The sequence below is a fragment of the Macaca mulatta genome, chromosome 1 (genome assembly GCF_049350105.2).
Source record: "Macaca mulatta isolate MMU2019108-1 chromosome 1, T2T-MMU8v2.0, whole genome shotgun sequence".
Classification (NCBI taxonomy): Eukaryota; Metazoa; Chordata; class Mammalia; order Primates; family Cercopithecidae; genus Macaca; species Macaca mulatta.
The window spans coordinates 1,403,214-1,420,055 of NC_133406.1; the positions used below are offsets into that span (position 1 = coordinate 1,403,214).

General features: G+C 41.5%; 1 protein-coding gene across 1 annotated transcript; it reads left to right on the forward strand.

The window, feature by feature from the left end:
• The first annotated feature begins 1,251 nt into the window (after positions 1-1,251).
• Positions 1,252-15,024, forward strand: LOC708663 (olfactory receptor 14I1-like). The gene is made up of 3 exons (XM_077997877.1): positions 1,252-1,917; positions 4,244-4,972; positions 5,940-15,024. Exon 3 carries the CDS (start codon positions 12,713-12,715, stop codon positions 13,658-13,660), a length of 948 nt encoding a protein of 315 aa, XP_077854003.1. The 5' UTR covers positions 1,252-1,917; positions 4,244-4,972; positions 5,940-12,712; the 3' UTR covers positions 13,661-15,024.
• Positions 15,025-16,842: the final 1,818 nt, after the last annotated feature.

Here is a 16,842-nt window from a genome sequence, read left to right on the forward strand (position 1 = left end):
GATATTTTCTGCCTTCTTCTACATCCATCCACCAGTCCCTGCATCCATTTGTTACTAAACTACCATAATTTTGTCTTTTACAAAGTCTCCTGTCTATCCTTTCCTTTTAGTTTCACCTTGACAGCACATTCTAGAACCTCATTACCTCACACCAGGACAAAGGGGTCCTACCTAGACGCCCTTCCACTTGCCCATCTAATCCCAAACACTCTACACACACTATCACTTTCACCATCCCATATCCACGCTTCACGGAGACACCTGCAAAAACACTTCTAATGCAAGACTCAGCCACAACTGAGCCTCAGAGTGTGACATCTAGGGGACACGTTGACAAAGAATCACAGGAGAAACCAAAGAGGTGGGTAAAGAACCAGGAGAGGAGACTCCAGAAAAAGGTCAAGACCCGGGGGCAGACACCAAAGAAGAGATGAGAACGGCAAACATTGCTCTTTCGCAGCCTAAAGTCCTCCAAGTAAATGTCAGAAGCCAGCAAATGCCTTGGGGAGCTGATAGGGAGCCCTGACCCATCTCCAGAGATTAATCAAAAACCTGTGCAAGTAGAACAAGGGGCTGGAAGACTGATCTAGCTACACGGGATGCCAAGGTGACGCTGAGGGACTCACTCACAGATGCTGAAGGCTCAGCAGGGTCTGCACGGGGTCTAAGGAACCCAGCACTGAAACGCCATTCCGCGTTGCTCAGGCACTCCGTGGACATGCGCTGGACTCCCACATCCTGAAGATGTTCGTTATCCCAGGAAGACGTTTATCAGAAGAGAATTTCAAAAAGAATAAGTAACTTTTCAGTAAATGTCTTCAATTAGACTCCTGCTTTAAGGCAACTGTTGAACTTTCCCCAGTGTTGGAGGATACATGTGACGACATGAAATGTTCCTATTTTTCAAAGTTTTCACTACCAAGTCGTTTCATGTGCGGTTTAGCACTGTTAAGTTCACTCCTCAAAGTAATAGGTCCTATATTATGGCAGAAGATTCTTCGTCCTAAATTTCTGATTCAAAACTGGGAAAAACTTCCAAGTCATAAAAGATAAAGATATTTACCAGTATTCCAGTTAAATGGTTTAAGCCCTTCCTCTCCATGGAAAAATACGAGTAATCATTGAGTCACCTTTTCCAGATGTCTCAGAGAAAACCTCTGACTACAATGCCCATGGAAAATCATCTTAATTCCAGAAAGCGGGGGCTGAGGGGACACAGTGTTGAGAGGGTGAGTCATGGAAAATCACGAGTGGTGGCCGGCGCCCCGCCTCAGTTCCCCTCAGGAGAGGGCGCCCGCCGGTGCGGACCGCGAAGCGGCGTCCAGAACAAGGGCGGTTGGGCTCCGCGGCCCCAGCGTCCGCCCAGCGCGTCCTCCCGCGCTGCCTCGTCCCAGTTCGGCCCAGGTTCCCCGTCTCCAGTCGCCGGCGTCGTGAGGCTCGCATGAATCCCCAACGCCCGCGCCGCGGTATGGCCGCCAGGTCGCTCTGAGAGGTTCCAGGCAGCCCAAGGGCGGGATCCTCACGGCGCAGGCGCGCGCCTCTGCCACAGCCAGGAGAGGAGCGCGGCGGCAGCAGCTACAGGTAACCGTTAGTGGAGGAGCCCCGCCCCCACGGCAGCCACGCGCCTCTGCCACAGCCGGGAGAGGAGCGCGGCGGCAGCAGCTACAGGTAACCGTTAGTGGAGGAGCCCCGCCCCCACGGCCGCCAGGCCCGCTCCTCCCACTCCGCCTCCTAAGCTGGAAGCTGAGAGAACCCAGGGCTCGGGCTCCATCTCCCAAGCCTGTCGCAGAACGTGGCAAGTCCGCTTTCGGGAAGACTAGATCCTCACACCGACATGCCTGTGGCCCAGGTGGGATTTCCAGTTCAGGCCACTCACCAAGAAGCCAGACGACCAACTTCCCTTCTCTTCGGGCTAAGGTAGACACAATTGCTTCACTTTTAGTTTTAGTGACATTAAACATGCTCTGGGAAAGGACTTCCCGTTTCTGAGTCAGCAGTCCCGCCTTTTCCACTTCTAAAGAGGGAATCGTGAATTCCCTAGAGTGCTGTAAAAGTTAGGCCTAAATAAGATGAAAGAACTTCGCATCAGACTTTTGAATCTTTTGGTAACTTTAGTAAGGGTTTGCTGCTTGGTGGCGAGAATTCCTGGCTCATTCAAAGAAAGCTTTACCAAAGGAGAATTAACCTGGAGAAGGGTTAAACACCGTCACACATCAAGTGACAAATCCGAGGGGACTTTGCATTAGTAAAGAAAAACGAGGCGCAGGCCCTTAGATGCTGTAAAGGTGACACACCGTCAGCTGTACTGGCCACTCCAGGAAATATCAAAAACATGTGGTTTCTGATTTCTTCTTACATTTTTGACCACCTTTGATTAAATATCCTGGCTTGCAACATTTTACGTAATATCTGGAAATGGAGTGAGCTGGCTATAGCAGTATGTGCATTAAAATATATCTAATGCATGCTAATAGTGTATTTTTATGAAATTTCAGCCCTAGAGACAATAGTAGGAAACTTAAGATGTAAACTCGTGAAGCATTCCATCATAAAACTGATTAAGTTGAAAAAGGGAAGTAGTATAAAAAGGAAATAGAGTAATAAGTGCCAAAATACACTCTGATGCACTTGTCCCTTTTTCTTGTGTCTTCCAACTATTGTTATTTTTCCAGTCAGTTAATTTCTCCTCTGCTTTTCCTTCATTTTCCTAAGTTGTTCTTCACTTTCTACCCCTCTCCCTGCTCCACTTTTCCCCTGTGGCAGTGAATCAACTGTGTGATCCCAGCTCTCACAGCTGCTGCTGGGAGGGTGTGGATAAGTTACAGCTCCTAGCTCACTTTCTCACTGTACAGCGGGACTGACCACACCCTCCTCCCAGGGTTATTATGGGGTGGAGCAAGTCACCAATCTGGGAAGTGCTCATTTATTCTTATCAGAAGATGGGAAGCCCCTACTATGAACTGGACACTGGTATCAGGACCCAGGAGCACAGTTCCTGTGCTCAGGGATTGCATAACCTCATGGGAACAGCAACCAGAGAAGAATTTCATGAGGATGAGTTCCATGCACTATCCTCACTCCGGGCCTCTTCTTTTTCCTTTTCTTTTACTTTGCATCTTAATGCTCAAAGCTAATGCCAAAAAAAAAAAAAAAAAAGTGAAGTAGGGAAAGGGTTTCTAGAGCATCTCAAACTTCTTTATGTCAACTTTACCTCCCTCTCCTGATGGACTCTGCTCTTTTCTCCACCCCATCCTCAATTCTGTGGAGTTCAGCAAATGTTAACTGCACAGTCCTTGTGCAGGCACTCTACCGGGTGCTGAGAAATCAAATAACCTAATTTCAGTGTAAAAGTGAGAGTACTGAAATCAAGGGAACCTATCTAAGTCATCTGTTGCTGCCAAAAGCCCAGATACTGTTTTCCATCAACAGGACTTTCCCAGGCCTCCACCATGGCTTTATGCCCCAGCAGGACAGAGCTGCCCTCCTGGTTGATTTTACATTTCTAATGAAATCTGTTTTTTTTCTTTTTCTTTTATGTCCCCATTATTTATATTCCCAAGCATACTGCAGAGCTCAGCTCCCAGCCAGATTGAGCTGCCATGTGACCTTGTTGGTTCTTCTTCCCGCCTGGGCCCTGCTCTAGTTCCTCAACATCCTTCCTGCTCATGGAAAAGGTCTCACCCCAAAGTGGCCCTGGAATTCCCTCTTGCACATTTTCGTGTGTGTGTGTGTGTGTGTGTGTTTACAAACTGAACTGATTTACTCCCACCTCTTTAGATCTCCTTTAGAAAGGAGAACGCAGACTGGGTGGCTGGGAGCAGCAATTACCATTCTCCATGGCCTTGGTAGGGCCCCTTGAGCCCTGCTTGCTTCTTCACACAGGAAGGAAACTAAAGAACTTTCTTGACAACCAGTACCTCTCCCAAGCATATTTGTGTTTTCACACAGGATTTTAATTTCTACCACTGTGGGAGGCACTAGGTTCATAATTTGAAAAAGTTAGTCCCCATGCTGTCTCTGAAATTATATCCACAAAGACAGTTGTTCATTTTAAGTGGCAATTAAGATGGTGAGAAATTCAAAACCATGCCTAACAATAAGAACAGTAATAATAGCAACACCATCTATTAACTGAGTTTTAGTAGGGATCAAACATTCTTATTTAATCTTCAGTGCTTTATAAACACTATCTTACTGAATCTTCACTGACATCCTATGAGACATTTGTATTCCTATTTCACAGGGGTCTGTTGGGTGCACAGGAATCATGTCTTTCAAAGACCACCAGGTGGAGAGGCCATGGCAAGGCCCCTGGACTCAAGTGGAAAGAAGAGGAGCAAACGTGTTCCCAAGCCCATGTTGAGACATCACCATTCCAAGGACACCCAGAAATAGCTGGGGAGGAATTTAAGGAGACAAGAGAAACATGGGGTTGAGATCTTGTCAAGCAAGTGAAGATTTGGAGACATGGAGCTATGCATGTGAATATGCATTGACATTCATGAACTTACTTACACTAATGAACTCCTGAAACCTAGGAGGGGTTGAAAAATTGAAAATCCTCTTGCTCCTTCTCCACACCCAGGCTCCACTTCTAAGTTATTACCAACTGCTCATGGCTGAAAGCCCGCATCCACTTCCATCCTTCATCAGCCATGTCAGGCTCTAGTTTTCTTGGCCCTCCAACTGCCCACCTACTCTTCCCTGCCTGGGTTGGTTTTCAGACACTTGGACTTCACTGATCTGCCTGTTCTTCTGAACACTGGACTCTGCTCTCCCATCTGAATTTTTGATACTCCCATTGTGTTATCATCAAAAACATATATTTGGGCCAGATGCAGTGGCTCGCACCTGTAATTGTAACAGTTTGGGAAGCTGATGCGGGAGGAATCCCTGATGCCAGGAATGTAAGACCAGCCTGGGACAACAAAGGGAGACCCCATCTCTACAAAAAATGAAAAAAATTACCCAGGTATGAATGCATGCACCTTAGTCCCAGCTACTTGGGAGGCTGAAGCAGGAGGATCACTTGAGCTCTGGCATGACCCTGTCTCAAAAGTTAAGGTCAACATATTTATCTATTTGGTCTTTGCCCTTGATTCCTGGTAAAAAGGCACCTGACATTCTTGGAATTTCCTGAGTGATAGGAGTTTCTTTCATTATTCATAAAGAGCCCCTTTTGACCTTACCTGAGTTAATGCTAAGAGGTGACTCTAGATGGCCCCTACATCGCTTCTAGATGGGAGCTGGTGGCCAGGGCAACCAACCACATGAATAGAGGACTGAACTCTCAGCCCTACCCCCTGATCTGCAGGAGGGGGACAAGGGCTGAAGATTGAGTCCAATCACCAGTTGCCATCAATCGTGCCTATGTAATGAAGCTTCAGTAAAACCCCTGAAACAATGAGACTGAGCTTCCAGGATGGTGAACACATTGAGGTGCTGGTGTCCCCAGAGAAGGCAGGGAATCTCCATCCCCACCCCACCCCTTACCCTGTACATCTCTTCCATTTGACTGCTCTTAAACTGTATCCTTTAAGATGTATCCTTTAAGATAAACTGTGACTGTAAGTAAAGCGCTTTCCTGAGGAATGAGCCATTCTAGAAAATTCTCAAACCTGGGGACAGGAGTGGTGGAGTTATAGTTTGAAACAAACTACCAACCCTCACATTTTTAGTGAGCTAAGCAGAAGTGTAAATACCCTGAGAGTGAGCTAGGCAGAGTGTAAATAGCCCATTTCTGGCCTGCATCTGAAGTGGAGGTGATCTTGGGGAACTGAGCCCTTAACCCCTGGGATCAGCGCTAACTCTGGCTAGTGTCAAAACTGGACAGAATTGTTGGACACTGAGCTGGAATAAGAGAATTAGGGGACCGGTTATTGTTGGAATAATAACATAACACCTATAATAATCAGGCTGTTAATATTTATCTTAAATAGATCCAATATTCCGCTGCTGCCAGGTATTGAGGAAATGCATTCACCCTCATGAGAGAGACATAAACCATCACAGAGCATGAGGTAAGCCCCTCCCAAACCCTTCCATCCTGGCTGGAGCCACCATTGTCTTTTGCCAGGATTGTTCTAACAGCCCACAGTGGTGCTTCCCAGTTCTTCCTTTGATCTCCTACAGGGCAACTAGAGGGGCACTGTAAAATAATCGGTTAGATCACGTCACTCCTCAAAGCCCTGCGGTGGGCCCCCATTTCCTCCATGGTGATCTGCTACTCAGCTGCCTCTTCACCTGCGTGTTCTACTTCCCTGACCCTCACTCACTCCCCTCCAGCCATGCCAATCTCTTCCTCATTCTTGGAATGTGCCGGGCAGCTTTTACCTAGGGACTTTGCACATGTTTCTCTGTCTGGAACATTCTTCCCCTAAATAACTTGGGACCAATTCCCTTACCTCCTTTAATCTTTTGCCTAAATTTCACCTACTGCACAATGTCAACCCTGAAAATGCTATTTAAGACAGTGGCATTCTCTAGATTCCTCCTCTTTGGGCAGGGCATCTCTGAAAAAAAGGCAGTAGCCTAGTCAGGGACTTATAGATAAAACCCCCATCTCCTTGGGACAGACACTTGGGGGAAGGGGTGGCTGTGGGCACAGCTTCAGCAGACTTAAACATCCCTGCCTGACAGTGCTGAAGAGAGCAGTGTATCCCAGCACAGCCAGCGCTCAAGCTCTGATAAGGGACAGACTGCCTCCTCAAGTGGGTCCCTGACCCCCATGCATTCTAACTGGGAGACACCTCCCTGTAGGGGCCGACAGACACCTCATACAGGAGAGCTCTGGCTGCCATCTGGCGGGTGCCCCTCTCGGACAAAGCTTCCAGAGGAAGGAACAGGCAGCAATCTTTGCTGTTCTTCAGCCTCCGCTGGAGATACCCAGGCAAACAGGGTCTGCAGTGGACCTCCAGCAAGCTCCAATAGACCTGCAGCCGAGGGGTCTGACTGTTAGAAGGAGAACTAACAAACAGAAAGGAATAGTATCAACATCAACAAAAAGGGCATCCACTCAGAGACCCCATCTGAAGGTTACCAACATCAAAGACCAAAGATAGATAAATCCACTATCTATTTAGATGGGGAGAAACCAGCACAAAAAGGCTGAAAATTCTGAAAACCATAAAACCTCTTTTCCTCCAAAGGATCACAACTCCTTGCCAGCAAGGAAACAAAACTGGATCGAGAATGAGTGATGAATTGACAGAAGTAGGCTTCAGAAGTGGGTAATAACAAACTCCTTCAAGCTAAAGGAGCATGTTCTAATAATCAGTTTAGAGAACATAAATGACCTGAAGGAGCTGAAAAACACAGCACAAGACCTTCGTGAAGCAAACACAAGTATCAATAGCCAAATCGATCAAGCAGAAGAAAGGATATCAGAGATTGAAGATGAACTCAATGAAATAAAGCAAGAAGACAAGATTAGAGAAAAAAAGAGTGAAAAGAAATATATAAAGCCTCCAAGAAATATGGGACTATGTGAAAAGACCAAATCCATGTTTCACTGGTGTACCTGAAAGTGATGAGGAGCATGGAACCCAGTTGGAAAACACTCTTCAGGATATTACCCAGGAGAACTTCCCCAACTTAGCAAGACAGGCAAACATTCAAATTCAGGAAATACAGAGAACACCACAAAGATACTCCTCAAGAAGAGCAACCCCAAGACACATAATCATTAGATTCACCAAGTTGAAATGAAGGGAAACATGTTAAGAGCAGCCAGAGAGAAAGGTCAAGTTACCCTCAAAGGGAAGCCCATCAGACTAACAACAGATCTCTCTGCAGAAACTCTACAAGCCAAAAGAGAGTAGGGGCCAATATTCAACATTCTTAAAGAAAAGAATTTTCAACCCAGAATTTCATACCCAGCCAAACTAGGCTTCATAAGTGAAGGAGAAGTAAAATCCTTTACAGACAAGCAAATGCTGAGAGATTTTGTCACCACCAGGCCTGCCTTACAAGAGATCCTGAGGGAAGCACTAAACATGGAAAGGAACAACTGGTACCAGCCACTGGAAAAATATACCAAATTGTAAAGAACATTGACACTATGAAAAAATTGCATCAACTAACGGGCAAAATAGCCAGCTAGCATCATAATGACAGGATCAAATTCACACATAACAATATTAACCTTAAATGTAAATGGACTAAATACCGCAATTCAAAGACACAGACTGGCAAATTGGATAAAGAGTCAAGACCCATCAGTGTGCTGTGTTCAGTAGATCCATCTCACGTGCAAAGACACACATAGGCTCAAAATAAAGGGAGGAATATTTACCAAGCAAATGGAAAGCAAAAACAAAACAAACAAACAAGCAAACAAACAAACAAAAAACAGGAGTTGAAATCCTAATCTCTGATAAAACATACTTTAAACCAACAAAGAGCAAAAGAGACAAAGAAGAACATCACATAATGGTAAAGTGATCAATGCAACAAGAAGAGCTAACTATCCTAAATATATATGCACCCGATATAGAAGCACCCAGATTCATAAAGCAAGTTCTTAGAGACCTACAAAGAGACTTGGGACTCCCACACAATAATAGTGGGAGACTTTAATACCCCACTGTCAATATTAGACAGATCAATGAGACAGAAAATTAACAAGGATATCCAGAACTTGATCTCAGCTCTGGACCAAGCAGACCTAATAGACATCTACAGAACTCTCCAACCCAAATCAACAGAATATACATTCTTCTCAGTACCACATAGCACTGATTCTAAATTCAACCACATAATTGGAAGTAAAACACTCCTCAGCAAATGGAAAAGAAGGAAAATTGTAACAGTCTCTCAGACCACAGTGCAATCAAATTAGAACTCAATATTAAGAAACTCACTCAAAACCACACAACTACATGGAAACTGAACAACCTGTGCCTGAATGATTACTGGGTAAATAATGAAATGAAGGCAGATGATCTTTGAGAACAAAGACACAATGTACCAGAATCTCTGGGACACATTTAAAGCAGTGTGTAGAGGAAAATTTATAGCACTAAATGCCCACAAGAGAAAGCAGGAAAGATCTAAAATCAACACCCTAACATCACAATTAAAAGGACTAGAGAAGCAAGAGCAAACACATTCAAAAGCTAGCAGAAGACAAGAAATAACTAAGATCAGAGCAGAACTGAAGGAGATAGAGACATGAAAAAACCTTCAAAAAATCAATGAATCCAGGATCTGGGTTTTTTAAAACATCGACAACATAGATAGACCACTAGCCAGACTAATAAGAAAAAAGAGAAGAATCAAATATACACAATAAAAAATGATAAAACTGTTATCACCACAAAGGTTTGAGTCCAAACCTTTAAAGCAATATAATTTTATTAGGAGTTATACTATTTCATAGATTTACTATAAAGTAAGTACATTACTTTATAATCAAACATTAATTTGAAAATGTATTAAATCCCTGATGACCTAGAAAACATTTTGTTAAATGTTTTTGTAAACACTTCTCTTTTGTTAAGTGTCACAAAAAATTATTTGTTAATTTAATTGCTGTGACACATTATTACCATTTAACTAATCTCTAGAGTATTGGCGGAGAATCTTTACCAACCAGGAATTAGAGAAATGTTGGCCTCTCGAAGTTAAAATCACCAGTTCCAAAAGGCTAGAGATATGACCTATACATATGCTTTGTAAAGAATGGCATTGTTTATAAAGAATCCATAAGCAGATTTATTCATGTGCTTTAGGGTAAGTAGGAGCCTCAGTCATAAGTAACTCCTTAAATTTTACTCACTGAAGAGAGAAGCAGGATTATGGATTTTGTCAATTCTCTTTAAATTGTGCAAGACTGATATTCTTGCTAAGGAAGGTAAACTTGACAGTTCACTTCTTAGGTGTTTTTGGGTGTCTTAATTCATGTATGTCTTTAAACTTGCTAGTGAATACTTCACTGAAATAGCTGTGATATGTCTAAAGATTATTTGTTTGCTTTATTATTTCTGCCTCTTATGATAAATATATACTAATAAAATAAACTAAATGTTCTGATTGTAGTGTTTATCTTAGATTATTTGTTTTTCAAAATGGTATCTGATAATCTGTTTGTGACATATTTATTGTCTGGGGCAAAGGATTGAAACTATAATGACAGAATAGTCCCCTAAGAACCAAAATACTACAGGTACAAAGAATGAAATATTCTTGAAATTGATTTTATAAGATAACTCTGATATCTACATGCATTTCATGGAAATGGTAATGTAAGCAAATATACTGTTTAAAATATTGAAAGAAAAGTGAAATATCTTATATCGTTATTACTATGAACAATTTGTGATATTTCCTTCATATCCAGATATTGTGATATTTGCTGCATATCTAGAGATTCTGTATGCTGATGGTCTCAAATGCTATTATATTTCATCTGATTAGCAATCAACAAAAAATTAGGAATGCCACTGATACTATTATTGATCACATTTTAAAGTCATAAAGCAAATTCTAAATATCACTGAGATAATAAAGAGTAGGGAAATATTCTGAAGTTTCTCTTAGGCTCAAGAGCATGCCTTTTGCATTTAATCACCATGATACATTCTTGTGTATGAAGAAGATGTAAGGTAACTTTAGCATAGAGAAACTTGAGATTCTGTGTAGACAGAGAAGAAAAACATGCAATCTGAAGAGAGGAAGCATGGAAATGAGACCTCTAATGACCAGTAGCTAATGTGTCGTTTTGATAAAGCAAATTAAAAATAACAGTAAAGGCTGGGCATGGTGGCTCATGCCTGTAATCCCATCACTTTGGGAGGCTGAGGCGGGTGGATCACTGAGGTCAGGAGTTCGAGATCATCCTGGCTAACACAGTGAAACCCCATCTCTACTAAAAATACAAAAAATTAGCCAGGCATGGTGGCATGCGCCAGTAGTCCCAGCTACTCGGGAGGCTGAGGCAGGAGAAGCGCTTGAACCCGGGAGGCAAAGGTTGCAGTGAGCTGAAATCACACCACTGCACTCCAGCTTGGGCAACAAAGTGAAACTCCATCTCAAAAAAAAAATTGTCTTCATTAGTAAAATGAGGATAATTTTTAAAATCACAAATAACTAAAGGGCGTACTAGAGAAAAACAATAGTATAAACATTTTTGCAAAACTGTTATTGAAAAATCATATGAGTATAACTAAGGCAAGTAATTCATATTTTTAATGTCATAATACCAATAAAATTGTGGCATAAACTAAAATAGTTTGGTAATGATACATGAATTATAAATAAATAACAATAGAATATGAAACTTTTGATATTTTAAAATTATAACTAATGATTCTAGGTTTTTATAGAAAATTAAGTAGTACAGACATTAAAACTAACAAATCAATCTTACTACTAAAATGGTAATTAAAATCACAAGAAGATTTTCTTAAAATTGAAATGCTGCAACACAAGCCAAAAAAAATGCTGAGGTTAGAATATTTGATTTTGTTTTGTTTTGTTCTGTTTTTTAAACAGGGTCTTGCTCTGTTGCCTAGGCTAAGTGCAGTGGCATGATCACAATCACAGCTCACTGCAAACTTAACCTCCTGGGCTCAAGGGATCCTCCCACTTCAGCTTCCTGAGTAGTTGGGACTACAGGTATTGCCCAGGCTGATCTCAAACTTTGGAGGTCAAACAGTCCTCCAGTCTTGGCCTCCCAAAGTGCTGGGATTACAGGTGTGAGCCGCTGCGATGGGCCGAATATTTAATTTTTAGTTAGGAGATTTCAACAAAATGTAGGAAACCATATGGGGAAGAGGTCCAGATCGATGTTTAGCCTTCTGTTAAATATTGGAATACATTTCTGGCAAAAAGAAGAATCTTTTTTAGAGGAGCAGTGTCAGGTGGAAAGTTTTTCTTAATTGTAATGTGCAGAAGAAGAGGTGAATGAGAGCACAGCAAAGGAAATAGTCAGACACTGCCGACAGAAAAACAAAATACATTCAGTTGTGAATATTATCACAGCTTTTATAGATGATGCTGCAAAGAAAGAGAGGAAGGCTCATATACATGTCTTAGAGAGCAGCTGAAATTTAAAAATGGTGAGGCATAATCTGTCTGGTCCCAATGGAATTAAAACTATTGTCAGAGGAAGCTCAGAGTCATTCATTAACTTATCATGTAAACCTCTTTTGGAGCAGCCTGTCAGAAGAGGGGACACAGCCAATGTCATTCTAGGCCCCTGAATAGAGAGAATGAATAATGGCTGGAGAATATTCAAACCATTGGGCTGATGAAGAATCTGTCATAAAGCATGTCTGGTACAACAGTTTGATATTGAAGGAAATGAGAAAATAATCTCTGGATGTGTCCTGGCAGAATTTTTAAAACATTTAAAAATAAATACTGTAAATGTGCTCAATAGCTGAAAGGTTGTAAGACCTTGATCTCATTTTAATTCCTTTATGTGCTTAGCTCTCGGATCCTATGATTTTAAAAGCTAATGTGGCATATCAGCAGAGTTGGAAAGAATGAAAGAAAATATGCTTGGAGAGAAAATATGCTTAATCATTGATTTGAAAATGCTTGCATTTTGTCCATTTCCTCTACCTTGACTTCCTGGTTAGAAGTCATACATTGATGCCAATAGCTGCCCTCATTTGTAGATGTTACCTATTTTCTGCATTTGTGGGGGTTTTTGTGTCATTTTATAATTTTGTTTTTTATTCAAGATTATTGTAACATATTATCAGGTATGGACAACATCACCATCTTCACAGAATTCCTCCTCATGGATATCTCAAGCTCCCGGGAGCTCCAAATTTTGCAGGGTCTGCTGTTCTTAGTCATATATCTGGGAGCCTTGACTGGGAATCTTATAACAGGTACGGTCATTGTGATAGACCCACATCTTCATTCTCCAATGTACTTTTTTATAAGCAATTTGTCCCTCATAGACCTTTGCTGCATCTCAATAAGTGTTCCCAAGTTGATTGTGAATTCCCTGACAGGTAGTAAGTCAATCTCACTCAACGAATGTGCAGCTCAGATTTTTTTTTATATTTTCTTTGCATCTATAGAGCTTGCTTTCCTTGTGGTGATGTCCTATGACCGCTATGTTGCCATTTGCCACCCTCTGCATTACGGGTTGACCATCACCCCACGTCTGTGCACACAGGCAGCAGGTGCTTCTTGGGCCTGTGGTCTGGTCTATTCAGCGATCCACACAGGCAACATGTTCAGGCTTCCCTTTACAAAGTCCAATGTGATTCATCAATATTTCTGTGATGTACCTCAAGTTATGAGAATCTCATCCTCAGATGTTCAGTTTTCTGAATCTGTGATCCTTGCTGTAAGTGCTTGCATTGTTTTAGTATGTTTCGCCTTCTTGTCTATGTCATACATTAATATATTTTCAACTGTGCTTAGTATGCATTCTGTGGAAGCTCGCAATAAAGCTTTATCCACCTGTACTCCACACTTGGTCATTTTTGTTTTGTTTGTAGTATCTGGATTAATTGCTGTTTTAGGGCCCGTTGCAAATAAAGCATCCCTTAAAAATCTTCTGACAGCCATGTTTTATATCATGGTGCCCCCATTCATAAATCCCATTATCTACAGTCTACGGAACAGGGGGATTAACTCTGCTTTAGGCAAAATATTCCACAGATATTTTAAGTTCCCAAGCAGAAAATTTTCTTGATTAAAAAAATGCTGAAAACAAAACAATTTTAGATAGTTGTACATTATATTTAACATATGTTCTTAAATTTCAATTCATCACAGTCAATTATCAATTGATACTTTTTAATGTATTTTGTTGTCTAACTATGTCTTTCTATGTCCACCTGTGTGATAGTGAGCTACAAATCTGTCTTAGCTTTCCTTGCTCAAAACTGTATTTATATAATTCATATATTCCTCTTGAAGACACAACAATCCTGATTCAGACTTCCAGAATGTTTTAGAAAATGGTTAGAATGATTTTGAGCTAAGCACAAAGGACATCATATGTCCATGCCTTATGCATCAGTGCCTTAACAGGAGCCTGTGCACCTGGGAGGACTTCAGCATATTGGATACTGTCAATCCGGAGTAGAATACTGGATACTGGATACTTACTGGATACTGTCAATCCGGAGTAGAGTACCATCAGAGAAGCCTACTGTTTAAGTTGTATTCTTTGCATTCACTTGTAAACAAACTGGACAAATTAATAAAATAGTTAACTCTTAAAGAGTTAACTAAGGGATTGAGGACACCTTGAGGAAATAGCATTGAGACCCCTGCTGAACTCTTGAAAACAGCTTTTCCATGTTTCTTGGAATCCTTGAAGATTTCTTTCACTCTGAAATGGTGGACTAAAAACAACTGGACTCCAACACAAAATATAGTTTGATGCTTTTGTTCTCTCACTGAAGTCTAGATGCAAAAATGTAGGTCATGTTTGATTCATCCAAAATTTCTGCATGATGAATAAAACAGAATGAGTGGTTGCAGACTGAAGTGAGACACAACAATAACTAGGATCAGATTTCACCCAAAAAAACCCTGATATTTCTTTTTTTTTTTTTTTTTTTTTTTTTTTTTTTTTTTTTTTTGTGAGACGAAGTCTCGCTCTGTCACCCAGGCTGGAGTGCAGTGATGCGATCTCTACTTACTGCAAACTCCGCCTCGCCGGTTCACGCCATTCTCCTGCCTCAGCCTCCCGAGTAGCTGGGACTACAGGCACCGCCACCACGCCCGGCTAATTTTTGTATTTTTAGTAGAGACGGGGTTTCACCGTGTTAGCCAGGATGGTCTCGATCTCCTGACCTCGTGATTCTCCCGTCCCAGCCTCCCAAAATGCTGGGATTACAGGCGTGAGACACTGCACCCGGCAGAAGCATAATTATTCTCCACACCATAGTATGAAGATACTTTGTTCACCGGAAAGTGTGAGTTGCATATTTATTCATGGAGGACACATACGTCTTTCTTCCAGAGGCTCACTACCACAGCTCTGAGGCCCTATCATTTTCTTCAGTTTTGTTAATCCATAAGAAGTAAATAAATGAATCATTTAAAAATATGGCAAAAATAATGTGAAATTTGCAAACTCCTTTTTATCTACTATTATCTTCTTTTCTTTATAGGTAAACCACTATATAGTTGCTGGGCCTTTGAGTCAATGAAAGTGTGTATCAATACACATGTTCTGAATCTATTTATCTATCTATATTATAATATGTATCTTTATACAATGTGTATATAATATATTTATGTAATGTGGGTACGATATAAATTAAACATGTAGAACAATATTTATATCATGCACCCATTTTTATAAGAAAGCATGCTTACATTTGCCTTTTATTGCTGTATTTCTCAACTTGTCCAAATAGATATTAATGAAGAAAGAAACATGTTCTAAAAACACGGTTTCTAAGGATGCTCTTTTAAAAATTTATTTTTATTTTTTCAGATTTAGGGGATACAGATGTCATTTTGTTACATGGACATATTGTATAGTGATAAAGGCTGGGCTTTGGGTATAACCATTACCCAGAGAGTGTACATTGTACCCCTTAAGCAACTTCTCATTTCTCATCTCCTCTTATCCTCCTACCCTTCTGAGTCTCCAATGTCTGTTACTCCACTCTCTAAGCCATGTGTACAAAATCAAAAACAAGTGCATTACTTCCAAGATATAATGGGGTATAAGCATTGAGTAAACATCTCTTAGCTCCCACTTATAAGTAAGAACATGCAGTGTGTGAGGCCATTCTTGCATTGCTATAAAGAAATACCTGAGGCTGAGTAATGTATAAGAAAAAAGGTTTAATTAGGTCATAGATTTCTGCAAGACCTAGATGAAGCAAAGCAGCATCTGCTTCTGGGGAAGCCTTAGGAAGCTTCCAATTATGGCAGAAGGCAAAGGGGAGGCAGGCACATCACATGGAAAAGCAGGAGAAACAGAGCAAGTGAGAACGGGTGGCAGATGTCATATGCTTACAAACAACCAGACCTCACGAAATCAGAACTAGAATTCACTCATCATGAAGGGAATGACTGAAGCCATTCATGAGGGATCCACCAACTTGATCCAGGCCACACCTTCAATGCTGGGGATTAGAATTCAACATGAGATTTTGCTAGGACATCCAAATCATATTCTCTCACCCCTGAACTCCCAAATACTATGTCCTTCTCATACTGCAAAATACAATTATACCTTCCCAATAGCCACCACAAAGTCTGAACTTATTCCAGCATTAACTCAAAAATCCAAAAAGTCTCATCTGAGAGAAGACAAATTCCTTCCACCCATGAGTCTGTAAAATCAAAAACAAGTGCATTACTTCCAAGATATAATGGAGTATAAGCATTGAGTAAACATTTCCATTCCAAAAGGAAGAAATTAGCCAAAAAAGGGGTCTGTTGACCTCATGCAAGTCCAAAAGCCAAGAGGGCAGTCATTAAATATTAAAACTTTAAAATAATCTTCTTTGACTCTATGTCCCACATCCAGGGAACATTGGTGTGAGGAGTGGGTTCCCAAGGCATTGGCCAGCTCTGCCCTGTGGCTTTGCAGAGTTTAGCACCTACAGCTACTCTCAGGGCCTGGGGTTGAGTGTCTGCAGCCTTTCCAGTTGCAGGATGGCAGCTTCCAGTAGATCTACCATTCTCAGGTCTGGAGGGTGGCAGCTGCCAGTAGATCTACCATTCTTAGGTCTGGAGGATGGTAGCTCATTTCTCACAGCTCCACTAGACAGTGCCACAGTGGCAACTCAGTGTGGAGGTCTTAATTCCATATTTACATTCCACACTGTCCTAGGATAGGTTCTCTGTGGGGGCTTTGCCCTGTAGAAAGCTTCTGCCTGGGCACCCAGGCTTTCTCAGACA